This window comes from Mercenaria mercenaria, chromosome 1 (genome assembly GCF_021730395.1).
Source record: "Mercenaria mercenaria strain notata chromosome 1, MADL_Memer_1, whole genome shotgun sequence".
NCBI classification, from domain to species: domain Eukaryota; kingdom Metazoa; phylum Mollusca; class Bivalvia; order Venerida; family Veneridae; genus Mercenaria; species Mercenaria mercenaria.
The window spans coordinates 74,819,345-74,838,978 of record NC_069361.1 but is presented as its reverse complement, the minus strand read 5'-3'; the positions used below and the strand labels follow the sequence as shown (position 1 = coordinate 74,838,978).

The window sequence follows — 19,634 nt, the reverse complement described above, 5'->3', positions numbered from 1 at the left end:
AGGGAACTTACTGTAGAATCATTTAATTTCGTGGACATGAAATTTCGTGGTTCCAAAACAGCAATTTCGTGGGGATATGAATTCATGGATTTCAACTTTTGAACATAAAATGAATGGGAATTTTACTTGTTCACTGGGATTAAATTTTGTGGATTGACTCAACCTTGAAACCCACGAAAATTAATACCAACGAATATTAATGATTTCACAGTATGTCATATGATGTGGGTAATGATACATAACAACAGTTTCAAATTTGAATCAAACCCATTAATTAATAACAGAGACAATGTGAAAGTGCACCAAAACTTCAACCTGCAATTCTAAGAACAAGAGGCTTAATTCATGAAATAATGGTGCCAGAGTTATGGATCATATGTCATTTCATGTGGGTAATGATGTAGAATAAACATTTTAGGTCTGAAGCAAATCCACTGAGAAATAACAATGATTAAGTGAAAGTGCATCATAACTTTTAACCAAGAATCTGGACGTGGACACCAATACAAGGTTATCTAGGACAGCTTTTCATATACTTTGAATAGTCAAGCTATAAAAATCAACTGTTACCATCATGCATCATAGTTGTTATTTTACTCTGATTGAGATCTTTATCAGCGGTGATTTTCTTTGTAGGTTTGAAGTTCTCCTTAACAGTGATATGCATCTTGTGACAACTGGGGGTCAGGTTTTCTGGCACCATTCGAGGACTGTGCTGATAGAAGTGTAATGATTTTGCACCATTAAGTATTGCTTTGTGAATACTCTTCTTGGAGTACTGACTCTGGTTGTATATCTGAAATGTGGAAAAGAGGGGTATAATCAACACAACTTAACACTCCCATGAACTATCCGAACAGAAACTATTGTTAATTGCCTGAAGACAAGTGGCCTAGTATTGAAAATTGACAACCAAATAACCTGCTCTATTTTTTACATTTCAAATACACCTAAAATGTGTCTAGTCCCACAGCAAAAGGAATGCCCAAATTTTTGCTGAAGCTGTGAATGACAGCAGCTTTTATATATATGTTGAGTTCAAATTTACTCATCAGCTGAGATCAAATGGCACTTAGTAGACGATGAACTTAAGCGCTGATTCTCAATAAAACGTGCCATTTGATGTTCCAAAGGATATCCCTTTATTGAAAAGATCTGGCACACCATTAATATACTTTAATTGTAGATGCCAATGTCGGCAAACGGAGACATGGCCAATTTTCTTAATATGCAGTGTAATTCTGGCACACCAGCACTTCCAGCCCCCAGAAAAGAAACATACGTTACTGTCGCCACTCCAATATTTCAACTTGCCGTCTTTACTACATTGTCAACGTGCAAAGTATAGAATTTTCTTACTATTGTTGTGAATAAAGTATGTTTACTGATTACTTGCGCGTGCCCATTGGTCTTCCCAATGATAAAACGCTTTTGCTGTACAAAATCATCTGATGTCCCCAAAATGCAGGAAGAAAATGATTCCTCTTTCATCATCAATGTACAGATGTCAAAATATGGTATATTTAAAACCATTTCGCCTCAATCAACTATGAGTATATCAACGTATATGTAATCACCCTCTGAAACATATCAACAAAATGCACTTTCCGAATATTTTGAATTTTCGCTAAAAAATTCACAAGGGCATTTAACAATGAAACAAACGTTACCCTGGTTTTAGAGGTAAACGTTTAAGCTACATATGCACTATTAACAGGTATTAAATTTCAGGACTTATATTTTACTATGGAGTGAAGCCTTTACATAACACACATACAGCCATTTTTTACAACATTGCAAAATTGAAATGAAACATACGTTATGAAACATACGTTACCAAGAATGCATAAAACCAACGGTATACTGCAGTACGGATGCGGTACGGGTTTTATTTGTACACTGACGTCATCAAGAAAATGGCAACCATGTTTTGAAGGCGCTATCAGTTTGATTTTTGGCTGGGAAATATACACGCTAATTACAGAATTATCCTGAAATACCTGCCCCTAAGGTTAGTCTACATTCTTTACTGAAACAATCATTTTATGTGGATAAATGATTTTTCCGAATTGTTGAAATATTTGTGATGTAAACAGACAGCGTCAATTCGTACCCAAAGCTTTTCGTACAGAGATAAGGTCGTCTGAAGTACTGAAACATACGTTACCTGTGGTAACGTATGTTTCATCGAATAAATCTCCCATTTTAACAATGAAGGGTCTAGAATTTCATTTATATTATAAGTTGTTACTACAGTGCCCGGTATATAAATGTTGTTTATCAAAAGATACCGTACTAGAAACTCGTTGCTACGATTTATTAGTTACGGAAAATCTGATTAATATACATTTTACATGTTTGAGTAAATCCAAGAAAAAAGATCTCTTAGAAATGGTAGGTAAGTCCTGAAAAGCATTTTTAATTAGAATAGAAGTATTTTATTAGTTACATGCAATTTTTTTACAAACTGAAACACTATTTGAATATTTTATGTAATACCACCTTTACTCACTTTCGGTAACGTATGTTTCAGAATGCCACTTTCAAGAGCAGAGATTCAGAAGCGCTACAGAGAGCGTAAGAAGGTCTTAGAGGGCGGGATGTTCCTGCAGAAGGAACGCAGAAGGCAAAAGAAGTACTACACACCTGTATCATAGTTGTCGGTTTCAGAAAGAAAGAAGAGAAATGAACAGATAAATGTACGTGTACAGAAACACCGTCGGTCCAAGAAGGTAGAGGCAAACAATAACGTTGAATCGGATGATCAGCTGAATGAAAGTACAAGTGGATACAATACTCAAGAATCCGATACGAGTCACCTGATTGTTAGGTTTCCAAACAGAAGAAATGGGCCCAGAAAAAGATTGAATAAAGCCCTCAAGACGGCAAATGCAAAGCTTAGGAAGGTTATCCGAGACAATATTGAAACGAAAAAGAAAGTTAAAACATTACAAAGAAAATTGCAAAGGCTGTCAAAACCAAAATCAAAAAATGAAAATATGACTCCAAGAAAAAAAACTGAAATGTTTATGTCGACCTACGGGATCAGAGAGGAACAAGTAAGAAAGCAGCTACTGTTTGGAAATGTACTACTGCATCACATGAAAACCGGTTCAAAGAACAGCGATAGAAAGCACAGTCATGGTTGGTACACTGCGGTTGCTGGTGAAGTAATTAGAAAATACCGATGCATTTCGAAAGTAGCTAAAGAACTTGATGTTAACAGGCATAAACTATCAAAAATCATTAAAAATGGAGTTAACTTTACAAAAATCAGGAGGAATAGAACAGTGCTTAAACTGAAAGAAAGTGTCACGCAGTTCTTTGAAAGGGAAGATAATTGTAGGATTCAGCCAGGCAAAAGGGATGCAACAAAATGCGAAGAAGGGAAGGTTCAAACCCGTATTCTCACTGATTACCTGGCAAACCTTCATCAGAAGTATCTGGCTGAAAATCCAGAACACAAACTGTCTGTGTCAACCTTCTGCAGAATGAGACCAAAACATATTCATTTGACAAGCTGCTTGAGCAGAAATGTGTGTCTCTGCACAAAACACCAGGATCTGGCACTCAAACTGCAAATGATGCGAAAATCGGGAATTGAAATTTCACAAAATCCAGAAACTTTCATTCAAAGCGAAGTCACAATTGATAAATCACAACTCCCAGAAACTGTCATTTATTCTAAATGGAAACGAGTTACTCTAGAAAATAATAAGAAAAAAATGAAAATTGTATGTGATTCAGTCGACAGAGATACATTCTATGAAGAATGGCTGAAAGAGGTAGCTACCTTTAAGGTGCATTATCAAACTATGAAAACACAGTACAAGCAAACCCGGATACTTAAAGAAGCCTTACCAGGAAATGAAATAGTAATACATATGGACTTTGCAGAGAATTACTCGTGTAAAACTGCCGACGAGATCCAGTCAGCATACTGGAACGCAACACAGGTTACATTACATCCAATGGTGATTTATTTCCGAGGAGAAAACGGAAGTCTTGAGCACAAAAGTTATGTGGCAGTCTCTGATGTCATGTCTCACTCTGCGAGTACGGTGTTATCCAGAAATTGTTTGATAAAGAGATCAATTTGCCTGGTTGTGACGAAATACAGTATGTTCATTACTGGACAGACAGTCCAACGTCACAATATCGGAATAGGTACATTTTCAATTCGATTCTCAAACATGAGGCCACGTATGGTTGTCACGCCACATGGAACTATTACGAGAGTGGGCACGGGAAAAATGTGTGCGACGGGCTAGGTGGTACTGTCAAGCGTCTGGCGGACAAAGCGGTTCGCTCTGGAAAGTGCACTATACAAGACGCAGACGACTTTATGAATTGGGCAACCACTTCAAGCATGAAAGGTGTGAAGTTCTTCTTTGTCACGAAAAACGACTGTGAGGCCATGGCACTTAAATTGCAACAGGTAGATTTGGCACCAGTCAAAGGTACATTACAGCTGCACTCAGTTAGGCTAAACAGCGGTGGAAAATTGTGCACACGTGATATGTCATGCTACTGTGAAGAGTGTATCAGAGGCCGTATATGTGACTCGTGGACAGTACTTGACACCGGGAAATCAGATAACACAAAAGCTAAGAAATCCAGTTCACCGAGTGCATGTTACGATACAGGAGACTACATTGCTGCTGTATATGAAGGTGACTGGTATGTTGGTCGGATTGTAGAAGTAGATCCGGACGCCGATGGTTACGATTACAAGGTTACTTTCATGCAGAAAAAGAAAGCGCTGTTCCAGTGGCCAAGAAATGAAGATGTTGTCTGGAGAAAGAAGTCACATACACTTTGTAAAATTGGCAGCCCGGTCGCGTCTGGAAAGTCTAAGAGAATGTTTAAACTATCTATGGCGGACATTGCTGAAACAGAGAGATGTTACGCGGAACTATAGAAATGTAACATACGTTACAGAAAGCAGACACTACATAACGGCACAGTTATACGTTCATTATGACAAATTATGTTTGCTATATAAATCGCTGAGACACAGCATTTTTGTTTTTTAAAGACATATAAACATAAAGCTATACCATTCACGTGACCGACGTATGCATGATCCTGGTAAACCCGTGTATCTTTTTATCCAAGAAATAGATCCATTAATAGTTTAATGAAATATTCGTTTAACTTTAACAATTTTAAATTGTGAATCTGAAAGACTTTCCACCAAATTGTTGTCTGATATGATTAAATCTTCAGTAATATGTTGACGTTCTTTCACTAATAATGTATCCTAACGTAACATGAAACATACGTTACAATAATATTAAAAACAAATACTTTATTAATTATCTAAAATGAGCTCACGTCACAGTCTCACTATGTTTGAATATTAGCCAACAAAAGTTAAACTTATTTTACTGGGTTCAACTTACCAGTTTCGTAGACAAAAGTTGTGCAAAACATTACAATATACGTTTCATTAACCAGTTTTTAACATTACAGTAAGTTGGAACTAATATGTTGCGACTATATACACATTGATATCAGTATAAACCATGGTATTCTTCCACTTTCTGGTTTTGAAGCAATACATAGCAATACGCCCCTTCTATTTCGTGCCTGATAGCTTTCATTAAATAGTTAATGTTTGTGAAACCTACGTTACTGTTCAGAGGCATTTTATTCTCGATTTATTTCATGGCAAGTAGCAGACGATTAACCTACTTAACAGTTTTTTTCTCTAGTTTAGATGTTTAAATAATTCATTGTTAGACACTTGATGTAATATATTAAAGCATCGTGAAGGTACACGTTTTGAAAAAATATAAAGTTATTGTATTTGAATTTTTGTGTGTTTCTTTTGTAAAACCCTTAACTTTCAGTTTGCCATCTACAATTAATAATCAATGTCAGCGCTCTTGTGAACAACCTTTAGCTGTATAAAAGACTACCATTTCAAGAGGCATTTTCACAACGGGTCGTTCTATAAAATGTTACATTTATACACTACAATAATTATTACTGGTAGTAATGAAACTTACGTTACTGCTAAAATTACAGTGCCTTTACTCAAACGGCTTTCTTTATGAAATTAGAAAGAGATTGTTGAATTCATTTTGGTATTCGATTCTACACACCCACGGCTTCAAAACATGCTCTTATTAATTGAAAATCACAGCAGCTGATTTTTCGTTTATTTAAAATCTCAATTGTTCTATTTTATTGAGAATTAGCGTAAGGTGTCTGTCTTATTAGTATTATACTTATAGAGGATATTACATGAGTGTTTTTTCATATTGAATTTATTCAACAAGTTTAATAAAATTTATGTGGAAAGTCACAAATGTAATATCACAAATGTAATATTCTTTTTATCACATGTTAGCTTTTTCCTGGCGAAACATCAAAAATTCTATTGTCTTTTACTATATAAACAAGTCAATTTGACCAACGTCTCCTATACTATAAACAACGTTGACGTCAAAGCTTTATTACACTAGTATTATCATTTTTATTCAATGGCTTTATTACACTTTAACATCAGATTTCAGAATCTTTCTGATTGCTGTGTGTGTAACTTACTGACAATATCTTCCATTTCCATCAATTTTCTGCAAATTAATATCAGTACCTGTTCTTCTTTACCCTGTGTAACTAACATAACAATTCTGCCCTCTCGCTTGCGTCCTGTGCGACCCATCCTCTGAACAAGTCGTATCGGACTCTTGTGAGCATCAAAACAGATGATAAGGTCCACATCACCAATATCCAAACCTTCCTCTCCAACACATGTTGATACCAGTGTGTTATAACCACCTTCTCTAAACTGTTTCATCACCTATAATTACCATAATGAAAATATTAAAATCAGCGTAACAATGAAATGTCTTTTAAAGGTGTTTTTCACAATTATTTCTAGCGGACAGAATTTTTTGTAACTTTGCATATTTATAGATTGATGTATGACAAGTTAAAATAAAAAATAAAACTAATAGGTACCCGTGCTTCTTTTTTCAATATTCAAAGTTTATTAAGAACACCAAATCGGTATTTTTGTCTGAAGAAACAGTACATACATGTTATAATAAAACTACTGCAAACAATTATTTATTCGAAGTTTCACTCTGATGTTACTTTTTATGCATCCGAATTAATAACACCACTATAACTATGCATAAAATGTCAACATATAGATATATTAACTCAGAAAAATTACTCTTGACAGATGTCGAAAATATCTGAAACTGAGAAAAACACGAAGTATTTCTTAATGATATGAAAATTCTAGCGGACAGATTTTTTCCAAATTTTATATTATGTAAGCTAGAACTAAGACAAAAAAATCTAAACCAAAAAAATAATATCAACCCGTGCTTGTTTTCAAGAAAAATTAAAAAATATTCACTCCACCCACAAAAGTATTTTTTCATTACCCCACCCACCTAAAAATTATGAACATTTTTTTTTTCTTACAAAACAAATTGCACAATGTTATTACCAGTTCCTTAACCAATATTCTTACTCACATGCGGAATAATGCTCCTTTAAGGTTGCAAGCCTCTAGATCAAATACTTTTTGAGATACGTGCTACACAAGCTTTCACATCCCATTTACGTATATATTTGACCACGCCAAGGGACATAAATCTGTTTTTATTGAGTGAAACCTCAAATAAAAGCACTGGTGCACAATTTCGCATTCTGAATTTAATTCTTGTGTGGTTTCATGGCTCTTGGCGCATATAATTTTGAGGTACATGCGACACAAATGTGTAGACCCTTTATGTACAATTTGACTATCAGGGGCCATAACTCTGGTCTTACTACGTGAAATTCGAGATGGGGCACAAAAAGTATAACAACATTTTTAGGAAGTCACATTTGAACTTGAAGGAGATATATCTACGTTAAGATTTTCTGGAATTTTATTTGACTTGGAGTCGGCTGCATCATTTCTGGACGAAATAGTTTACTTTCAAACTGGCTGTCCACAATGTATTCGATTCGAGCACTTCCTACAACTACTCCTCCAATAAAACACCATCACTTTTAAAGGTAAAATATGGATGCACGATCTATATTGTCAGTACATACGATATATTTTGCGCGAGTGCCCTCATATCCGACAATTATGCACTTTCGGCGGCGAATTCTGAACTTTACAGTGGATATCGCTTGCTGCGCGTTTGAGCTGCGCAGAAAATATTGTGATGAACTCCTTTAAAAAAAATTTAAATAAGACTTTTTCATTAAATTTTATCATAAAAATTTGATATCAATTTTTTCAGTTAAAAAGGATAACACTAATGCATGATACAGTAAAGAAATAAGCTACTCGGTCAGTCATAGATTGAAAGGTTTAAATTCGTTGTGAAATCATTTAATTTCATGGGCAAAAATTTTTTTTATGGTTTTGGTCAAAATGGTTATATTTAGGAAATATGAGTTCATTGTTTCAACTTTAGCATGTAAAAAAAGGAATTTTAACTTGTTTGTTGGGATTTACCAGTACTTTCATGGATTTCATCCTCGAAAATTAGTCCCCATCAAATATAAATGATTTCACAAACTATACTATCATCTACATATAACATCGCTATAAAACCTAACTCCTATCTGCAGAATAACAACAAACAGTAAAAGAGCATAAAGACATGAAAGTCAGATTTCAAGCTATGAATTTTATGAAAAACTCTCAGACTGATGATATTCACTTTTGATGGCCCTAAATTGCAGATGTTAGACTAGTGAGACTAAGTATGCATCATGAAATTAGTAATCATGGTAGGCAAAGTGCACATTTTTAGTTACTATCATTTTCAGTGCAACTATTTCTATTTATTTTTTCAATTCTGCACTGTATCAACATCCTGAAATAAGATATTGTTACACATTTTTTTATTGGTAATTAGTCTATATTGATAATACATCAATATTGCAGTTAAAGATGAAAGCCCTATTTACCTACCCATCTACAAAAGTAAAATTTTCTGTACTACACACCTTTAGCTGTTCTTTCTGTGTGAATCCTTTTGTGGATTTACCAGCAGTGGCCTGACCAATGAAGCTCATAACCTTAACAACTGGCTGATGTACATGTAACATGTCTGTTATCTCCTGTACACTGTCTCTGTACTGGGAGAATATCATCACTCTTGTACCAGCTGAAAAAATAATTCAAGCAAAATTATCTTTCAGGCTGAGATCACAGTATGCCTATACATACATGTACACATACATTTAGAAAATCCCTTTAAGCTTCATATCATGTTAACCTTTTCCCTGCTAAATTTCTAAAATGGACTGATCCGTCATTTAATTCAGGCAGTACCATTTATTATTCAAAGGGGTGTTCACTGAAAAATTTACTGACTGAATAGCGAACAGTGCAGACTATGATCAGCCTGCATGGATGTGCAGGCTGATCTTAGTCTGCACTGGTCACAAAGGCAAAATCACTTGCCGTCAGCAGGCTAAGGCTTAAATAAGCATTTCGAAATGATATCAGACTATAATGAAAAGGAAATACTGTTACATGCAAATTTACACAGATTTTACATTCAAACCAAATGTTTAAGTAGTTAATACAGATAAGTTCTTAATTTACCCATAAGTATGGAAGTATTTATAAGTATCAACCTCTTCACGTTCTCCTGCCAAATAAACCCAAAATGGTTCATTACTTTCTACTTTCCTTCAAAGTAAGGCTGATTACAGAATAAACATTTATAAAACTAGAGCTATCACTAAAGGTGAAAAATAAACACCCTTACCATAGATTTCGCTTTAAAGAGGAGAAAAATTAATGAAGTGCTCTGCAGTTTCTGGTGAAGTAAACAATTGATGCTAATCGTATGAAAACCATTCCAGCTAATTTCAAGATATACAGCAGACACAAAAGTTATTTGACCTTTGGGTTTCCCCTTTACCTTGGACCTAGTGACCTAGAACATGTGTTTCTCATCATATCACAATAGTACAGATTTGAAAATCCATTAAATAGTTAAGGAGACATGACTCTGGAAAGGAATAAAGAGCAGAAGGACATACAGACAGACGCAAATGACTAATATAGACCCATATCCTTAAGAATATTCTGCATTGGTAATACTTACCATCTGAATGTGTGTTGAAATGGTCTAACACTATCTCCTGTAGTTTCACCATCTTTGGATGACCAATCACAAATGGTTTTGCTCGTGCTTGACTTGCTGTCTCACTTAAAGATGAAAATTTACATGTAAGATATTTTATTAACCATTAAAATATATTTCCTCAGATGAAATTATATGCAATGAAAGTTTTCTGATAATTTATCGAATTAAATATCGAATTTATCAAAGGCAGCATTTCCAAGGTCATAGACCTCAATTGGCTATGTTTGGCTATGCAAGGGTATAAGAAAAGGCCATCAAAATTTTAATGAAAGTTGTCTGTGCCTGACACAATTGTTTCTGGGAGCCTATCTACAGAAAAACATAAAATTCAAGAACTTTTATTTTAAACTTCGTTTACAAATTGACAGTATATTTAGAATGAGTAGAGGTCTCAGTCTAAATGAAATGTCTGCAAAAGCTGACAAACGAAAAGATCCTCTAGGTCCTCTAGTTGACAAAAAAGATGGTAACTGGAAAGCATATTATATTTCATATTTGCTTTATATACATGTATATTCCTAAAGTAAAACAACAGCATGTCTGCAAATATAACTGACTAGGGTATGTTATCTAAAATCAGTTTTCTCTAACAAAAGTTAGACTTAAGTTACAATAGCTAGACATATAGATTTTATACTTATTACCTCTCCGGGGCAGTATATTTCCCAGACAGAAGACCCATGAGTTCATTAAAATCGGCATTTCTCGTCAATTCTGTCCGTGTACGGCCGTACCCCTTGTCGCCTGTAAGTATCCCCTCCAGAAAATTGTACAATGACCTTGACCCATGCAGCTGAAGTAGCTCGTATCCATGATACAGACTCATTGCCAGAGCAAAATCTCCCTCCACTATGCCATACTGATTTCTCTAGAACAGGGAACATTTAAATGCATTATTAAAATTTTATCATTTTTATACATAAACATTATATGTAAAGTGAGGAAGCTATAGTACACTTTTCATTTCTTAAGTATGACGTGGCCGAGTGAACCCACAACCTCTTGTACCTGAAGCAGGTGCTCTACTAGGCTGCCGAGGAGGTCACTGACCAAGGACGTAGTCCACAGAGCTCCAGATAAGCTGCGTATTTGCGTATTTACGCAATTAAAATTGCAGAAAACCCAACTGAATTAATACAGTGTGCATACTGAAACGCAAGTCAAATTCCTAATACCCAATTCGTAAAAAATTGCTTGCGTATCGCATTTTCCTTATTACTAGAACGGGTACGAGACTTTAACGCTAGATTTGACTGACTGGTTATACGTTACCGCAGAACAGGTTGCAATTTATCGGAAAAATCACAGGACCATTCAGTCTGCTGATCGGTGTTATTTGGACGCTTTGTAAACAATTTTACGCCAATAAAATGTAAAAGAGGTCGCAGAAAAAACATTGTTGCAGCACAAACAAACAAATTAGTGGGATAATTTGCTGTTCAATAATGACAGTTATCTGTTTGTGATGATGTAGTGTCACCAATACTGGATGACATCTTTTGGGAGAATGCATATTGCGGAGACCACATCGTTCGGGATATTGTGCATGAACTGATCTCCGACTGCATTAAAAGTGAAAAAGAAAACAACAGTATGGAACATTCATTACAATTTTAAATACATTTTTGTATTAAACACTGAAGGGCGCCATTAAAGTATGTACTTAGTCAGTCCTGTTTAATGATATATACCATGTATACTGTAAGCAAAAATACTCAATTGTTAGTGCGAGATTGGTAAAATACCCAATTGGTTTTAGCAAATACCCAATTACTTCTGAAAAGGCCGGGTAATGATATTATTTTTACCCAATTCAAATTTCCAATACCCAATTCAGACAAAAAGTGATGGGAAAATACCCAATTGCACCAAAAGCTTATCTGGAGCTCTGAGTCCATGTTCAGTATCACTTTTAAACATGTCCGTAAAACTAAAATTTAAATTTCACAACCATAATGCACCAGATTTGTAACTTCCATATAATTATTTCACAAACCTGAAGTCTTTCAGGTGGGTTTTGTCTGAAAGCCTCCCTAGCTTTAAGAATGAGGAACTTTGACAGACTGGTTGTATCTTTGTTGTACAGAACACCATGTCGCTTCAGTCTATTCACAACCACTTCCATTATCTACAACAAAAAGTATCTTGCTTTAAGGCAACAGAAAGCCATTTTATCTTCATAAAACCATGGTCAACTACAATAGTATGGGCACTAATATATGCCAAAGTTTTACTTTCACTAATATTCCCAAATAATTCCACTTATGAATTCAAAATAATCATAAATATTAATCAGCCCCATGTCCTAAAACAAAATAAAACAAGAGGACCATGATGGTCCTGAATCGCTCACCTATCCCCACATGACCCAGTGTTGAACTGAGTATGACGTCGTTATTTTTATTATTTAACCTAGTTTTTGAGCATATGTGACCTAGATATCATCAAGATAAAAAATTCTGACCAATTTTCATGAAGATCCATTGAAAAATATGGCCTCTAGAGAGGTCACAAGGTTTTTTTATTATTTGACCTAATGACCTAGTTTTTGAAGGCACGTGACCCACTTTTAAACTTGACCTAGATATCATCAAGGTGAACATTCTCACCAATTTTCATGAAGATCTCGTGAAAAATATGGCCTCTAGAGAGGTCACAATGTTTTTCTATTTTTCGACCTACTGACCTAGTTTTTGACCGCACATGACCCAGTTACGAACCTGACCTAGATATCATCAAGCTGAACATTCTCACAAATTTTCATGAAGATCCATTGAGAAATATGGCCTCTAGAGAGGTCACAAGGTTTTTCTATTTTTAGACCTACTGACCTAGTTTTTGACCCCACATGACCCAGTTTCGAACTTGACCTAGATATAATCAAGATGAACATTCTGACCAATATTCATGAAGACCTCATGAAAAATATGGCCTCTAGAGAGGTCACAAGGTTTTTCTATTTTTAGATCTACTGACCTAGTTTTTAACCCAACGTGACCCAGTTTCGAATTTGACCTAGATATCATCAAGGTGAACATTCTGACCAATTTTCATGAAGATCCATTGGGAAATATGGTCTCTAGAGAGGTCACAATGTTTTTCTATTTTTAGACCTACTGACCTAGTTTTTGACCCCACAAGACCCAGTTTCGAATTTGACCTAGATATCATCAAGGTGAACATTCTGACCAATATTCATGAAGATCTCATGAAAAATATGGCCTCTAGAGAGGTCACAAGGTTTTTCTATTTTTAGACCTACTGACCTAGTTTTTAACCCCACGTGACCCAGTTTCGAACTTGACCTAGATATCATCTAGGTGAACATTCTGACCAATTTTCATGAAGATCCATTGAGAAATATGGCCTCTAGAGAGGTCACAAGGTTTTTCTATTTTTAGACCTAATGACCTAGTTTTTGACCCCATGTGACCCAGTTTCGAACTTGACCTAGATATCATCAAGGTGAACATTCTGACCAATATTCATGAAGATCTCATGAAAAATATGGCCTCTAGAGAGTTCACAAGGTTTTTCTATTTTTAGACCTACTGACCTAGTTTTTGACCCCACGTGACCCAGTTTACAACTTGACCTAGATATCATCAAGGTTAACATTCTGACTAATTTTCATGAAGATCTTGTGAAATATATGGCCTCTAGAGAGGTCACAAGGTTTTTCTATTTTTAGTCCTACTGACCTAGTTTTTGATGGCACGTGACCCAGTTTCGAACTAGACCTAGATATCATCAAGATGAACATTCTGACCAACTTTCATAAAGATCCCACAAAAAATGTGACCTCTAGAGATGTCACAAGGAAAAGTATTCGCACGGACGACGGACGCTGCATGATCACAAAAGCTCACCTTGTCACTATGTGACAGGTGAGCTAAAAACTCATATTTCACGAAATCTTGACATCTCTAATAAAGCTGCTTACCACAAAAGCACTAAGCAAAGCCTATGCAAAAATTACCCAATTTTAAGTTTTTAATAATGTCCCTGGACTAACATGTTCTCGAAAAGTAAAGTGAAATTCTTTCGTTATCATTTTTGCTATGTCTGAGGTATAAGAGTGTTGTGGACACTGAATAACTAGTCCTTTGTGTATTTATATATGCAGATATGAATTTGGCAGGCCACTTAATCTTAAAAGTAAAATATTCTTTTCAAGCTATTGTAATACTCTATAGTATATCCTGTAAATATGACTGAAACTGACTGATAATACAACTGTACATAATACAAGAGTGCCAGACTGTCGCAAAATACGCCCATCATCGAACTTGGCCTAATTCAAGGGCCATAATCCAAGTGTGCCAGGGGCGATTTGGCTGGTTATCAAACTTGGCTGTGATATTATGCCCACAAACATTGTCAGCAAGTTTGGTGAAGTTCAGATGAAAACTCAGAGAGCGGAAAAGGCTAAATTCACAGTTTTTTGAGTAATTCAAGGGCCATAATCCAAGAGTGCCAGGGGCGATTATCGAACTTGACCGAGATATTATGCCCACAAACATTGTCAGCAAGTCTGGTGAAAAGTGGATGAAAACTGTTCGACTTAGAGCGGACCAGGCTAAATTCGCAGTTTTTCAAGTAATTCAAGGGCCATAATTGCGATTTGGCTGGTTACTGAACTTGGTCGAGATATTATGCTCACAAACATTGTCAACAAATTTGGTGAAGATCGGATGAAAACTGTTTGAGACGGGCGTATAAAAATTGTATTAACTTAAAAGAAGGAATTCTGATGGGACTTGAATTATTAATAAACATTTCTTCCAGATAACCAGAATTTCGAAATTTATAAGCAAGTTCAAGATACCAAGTTTCAACTGTATACAGTATATATTGTATAGCTGACTCGAGTGATACAGTAACTTACCTGTATATATTTTGTTTTAACCTTTGTCAGCTCATCACCAAGGGGGACAACCACTTTATCTACCTTCCTTTCATGAGAGTACCTCTTAATGTCAATGGAATCCTCTGTACGTATCTCAATTTGAGAAATTAAAAGGTTGTTCAGCACCTGCTGTACAGCCTATAAAATAAAGTATTTACAGTTACTATGTATTTTGTACAGAAAAAATTATTTTTGTAAAAACAACCTATCAAGGACAACACTTTTCCACATGATTGCACAAGCTATATGAAGAAAACATTCACAAAAACATAAACAAAATGGCTAAGTTTGACAAAAAAATTCTGTCAAAACAGGCAACCAAAACTTTTTAAAGAAAATTCAATTATACACATAGCTCAAACTCATTCTTTTGATGGTAAAGAACAAAACTGAATTAGCATGACTATATGATTTTTTTTATCAGATTTAAGGAAAATTTAAAATAAAACCAGGAATTATATTTTATCAGAAGGCGAATTGCAGTTTTATGTTGACTTGTCATTTTGGCTGTTCTATACAAAGGTTGACCTTTATTATGATTTTGCTGTACTCACAGAAAGAAACCACATATTTTATTGTCAGTAAAACAGAAAAGAATATAATGAATCATCATAATAGCTAAAAATTCAAGCCAAGATAGCAGGAGTAAAATAAACAAAAGGGATTTCATAGAGACAAACATTCTAAGAATCAAACAGAAAATGTGGCCTCTACAGTGTTAACAAGGTCTTGAGTGACCTAGTTTCTGATCTCATGTAACCCAGTGAACAGAAAATGTGAACAAGGCTTTTTGTATGATTTGACCTAGTGACCTAGTTTTTGACCTCAGGTTACCCAGTTTTGAATTAATCCTAGATTTCATAAAGACAAACATTCTGAAAATGTTTTAAGATCAAACATAAAATGAGGCCTCTAGGGTGCTAACAATGTTTTTTTCATGATTTAACCTGGTGGCCTAGTTTTTTACCTCAGGTAACCCAGTTTTAAATTTGAACTAGATTGTACAGAGACAAACATTCTGATAAAGTTTTAGGAAGGTCAAACAGAAAATGTGGCCTCTAGAGAGTGAATAATATGTTTTTACAATGATTTGACCTAGTGACCTAATTTTTGATCTCAGGTTACCAGTTTTGAACTGGTGTATTTTGACAAAGTTTCATAAGATGACTAGAAAAAGTTGCCTCTAGAGTGTTTACAAGGTTTTCCTATTAACTGACCTAACAACCTAGTTTTTGACTCTAGATGACCCAGTAACAAAATCCTAAGAGATTTTATTAAGGGTAATATTCTTACCAAGTTTCATTCAGATTGGGCTAAAACTGTGTAAAACCTAGAGCGTTAACTGCCAATTGTAGACAACGCATGCCACACACCACATGACGACGGAAACAGGGTAATCTAAATCACAATAGCTCATCTACAGCACTTTGTGCTCAGGTGAGCTAAAAATCAGTATACATGTATGAACAACTATTCTATGGAAGCTTTTGTAAGCACCAGAAGTTACAAGTTTTCTTACCTTTATATCACTCCCAGGTGTTGCACTGAGAGACAGGATTCTGAAGTTCTCTGTGTACTTTACCAGTTCCCTGACAACCTGAAATATCAGATATTGGATGTTAGTTATTTCAACTTTTAACTCATTAACACTAATTTGAAAAAAAAATTTGGCATATGTTACAACAGTCGTATTTTCTTGCAAATTAGGAAGCATAGCAAGTCATTCCAAGGAGAAATTCACTACAGCTGGTTTGGAGGCAAAGCTTGGTCTGAGGACAAAATATCATGAATTGGCCCCGACAGTGTACAAGGTTTCAAAGCCTTGTCTATCACTAAACCTTTAACACCATGTGCCAGACGATCCTCTACTAAAGATATTAGTCAATAGTTGTTTTAGATAGTAAAATCTTCACTAACCAGACAGTATGCATGGTTTCCAAGAGCTTTGTGAGCCTCCACTGAACATTTCACACCATGTGCCAAATATGATCCTTTATTAAGGTCATTGGTCAATAGTTGTGTTAAGAGTATAAAATCTTTACTAAACTGACAGTATGCATGATTTCCAAGAGCTTACTACTAGTGAGCCTCATCTATCACTTAAAATTTCATATCCTGTGCCGAACACGATCCTCTACTAAGAACATTAGTCAACAATTGTGTTACTTAGAGCAATAAAATCTTCACTAACCTGACAGTATGCATGATTTCCAAGAGCTTTGTGAGCCTCATCTATAACTAAACATTTAACATCCTCTGCCGGACATGATCCTCTACTCAAGTCATTGGTCAAAACTTGTGGGGTTAAGAAGAACACCCGTTTATCATGCCATGCTCTCTCTCTCTTAGATGGACCCATACTACCTGGAACATAAACAACAAAGTTCATAAAAGTGACATTTTAAGCGAAAAAATGCAAATACAAAATTTATCCTAAAAACAATGAAGAGCAGGGTCTTGACAACTGTTACTTACTAACATTACTTGATATTTTTAAGCATCATTCACTTTATCTTTTTTTTCCTTCATTTTTTGTCAGTAATATATAGTCAACAATCTAATTGTCAAGGCAGATGTAACAGTTTTTAACATGAACAATGTCTAAATATTTACAGATTATACGAAGTTATCAAAATCAGATTTCTTTTGTTTTTAAAAGCACAAAATACTATAGTTTTTTTTGAAGAAATAAAACATGATAAAAGGGTAACTTAACCTGTCATTTCAGCAGTATGGTCCTGTGGAATACCCATGATATTATAACATGCCTCAATCTGCTGTGCGACAAGAGGTTTGGTTGGTGCCATGAATATCACCTTCCCCTGAGGATACCAGCGGTAGAAATTATACATCACCACGGCAGCAATGAAAGTTTTTCCAAGACCAGTGGGAAGTGTGACCATTGTGTTTTTAAACAGAGCCTGCTGAACTATACTGAACTGATACTCTCTGACTGGATAATTTGTTGGGTAGATCCACAGCTTGCCGGCACATTTATCGAAACCCGGAATATTAAAGCTTTGAGTCTGAGCCTGGGTTGGTGTAAAACCATCTGCACCAATAGATATATCACCAACATGCTGACCTTCAAAATTTTCACATGCATGTGCATGCTCCTTATTTTTTGGAAAAATTTTGTGTGATGTGGCTGCTGGTCCTAAATGTTTGCTTATATTAGTCACGGATTCCTCTGCTTCGCAAAGAAGATTGTCATCTTCGTCCTCAAAACTACCGCACAAATCGATGACATCATTATCTGCTGATACGGTCGAAGGCTGACAGACTGACTGGACAGACCCTTGTTCGGGACCCTTTGATTTATTTCTCCAGCTTTGGAATAATGTTGCCTGTTTCTTACTCATTCTTACAATGGTGGCATCTTCCTAAATTCAGGTTCTTCGTACAGCACTTTTGGTCTGCTGGTATTTCGGCAGCTTCACCTGAATTATTGAAAAAAAAAAAGGTCAGCAAAATTACCTTTAAAATGATCGCACTAGTCAAAAAGAAATAAGGGTCCGTAACTCTGCAATATTTCAACTGATCCTGACAAAAGACAAAATTTCTACACTTTATGGTGGCCAAATGTACAAAGTTTGATTAGAATCCCTTTAGAAAAGAGGGAGAAATTTGTACCACTGCTTTTCAGCAAAGGGACTGACAAACCACACTAGCCAGCTTAAGCTGTCTCCTGTACAGTATATCCCCCTTCAAGCTTTGTAGTGGTTTTTTGTGTCATATGGTGAGGTTAAAAACATTCCACTTTTTAAATAAAACGATTATTTAATTTTTTTTATATACAGTACAGCTAGCGCGGCACCTTCAAAAACCCTTCGACCCTCGCGGGTAAAAAAAAAATCGAGTGTTCAGTTGCGATGGCTGGACACCCGTTGGCCCTCGCGGTCATGATCACAGCGGTTCGCGGTGGACGGCTGCGAGGATTCGCAGTGTTCACGCGAGGGACCATCGCGGTCAATGTTTTATTTTAACATTAAATATTTAATACTGTATTGTCCCATACACATTTAACCCTTTGTCATGTATTTGCAGAATATATTTTAAATATTTGTTTTCTCAGAAACTATATTCCAAGTGATTGCAAAATATTTGCATCAGACTTTCGCAAACAGTCTGCAAAACGTATCACACTGAAGCAAAGGGTTTGCAAATAAACACTTAGATAAATTACAGACAGCAAAGCATCTGCAAATAAACACTTAGCTCATTTACTTCGCAAAGGTATTGCAAATAAACACTTTGTACAGAAATGAAAGAGCAAAGCATTTGCAAATAGTTAACATAGATGAACTTGCTTTCCTGGTAGACTCTAGGTACAGGAAGTAATTAACCATTCTGTTTTCTGATTGGTCTATATTCAAATGGCAGGATTTTTGAAAATATTGTGAGGAAATGTTTACACATCAGTTAGTAGAAATATTTTGGTGATGCAAACTTGTGTTAAACAGATTATTTATATGATATTCTAATTATTTTTTCTAGATATAAACTTTGTTGAATAAGGATAATGCAATACCATGTTGTTAAGCAATAAGACTTCCAAGAACCAGAGGATATTGCAGCATGTAGAAAGGTTATGT

General features: G+C 35.4%; 1 protein-coding gene across 1 annotated transcript in view; it reads right to left on the bottom strand.

The window, feature by feature from the left end:
* Positions 1-19,634, bottom strand: part of LOC123533771 (Fanconi anemia group M protein-like) — a 35,170-nt gene that overhangs the window by 14,395 nt on the left and 1,141 nt on the right. The window contains exons 2-11 of the mRNA XM_053518813.1: positions 17,756-18,479; positions 17,231-17,403; positions 16,559-16,636; positions 15,019-15,177; positions 12,127-12,258; positions 10,775-10,998; positions 10,089-10,192; positions 8,977-9,137; positions 6,605-6,811; positions 571-796 (exon numbers count right to left, since the gene is read on the bottom strand). Coding sequence (XP_053374788.1) covers positions 571-796; positions 6,605-6,811; positions 8,977-9,137; positions 10,089-10,192; positions 10,775-10,998; positions 12,127-12,258; positions 15,019-15,177; positions 16,559-16,636; positions 17,231-17,403; positions 17,756-18,401 — 2,110 coding nt within the window. The 5' untranslated portion in view covers positions 18,402-18,479. The remainder of the gene's footprint in view (positions 1-570; positions 797-6,604; positions 6,812-8,976; positions 9,138-10,088; positions 10,193-10,774; positions 10,999-12,126; positions 12,259-15,018; positions 15,178-16,558; positions 16,637-17,230; positions 17,404-17,755; positions 18,480-19,634) is intronic.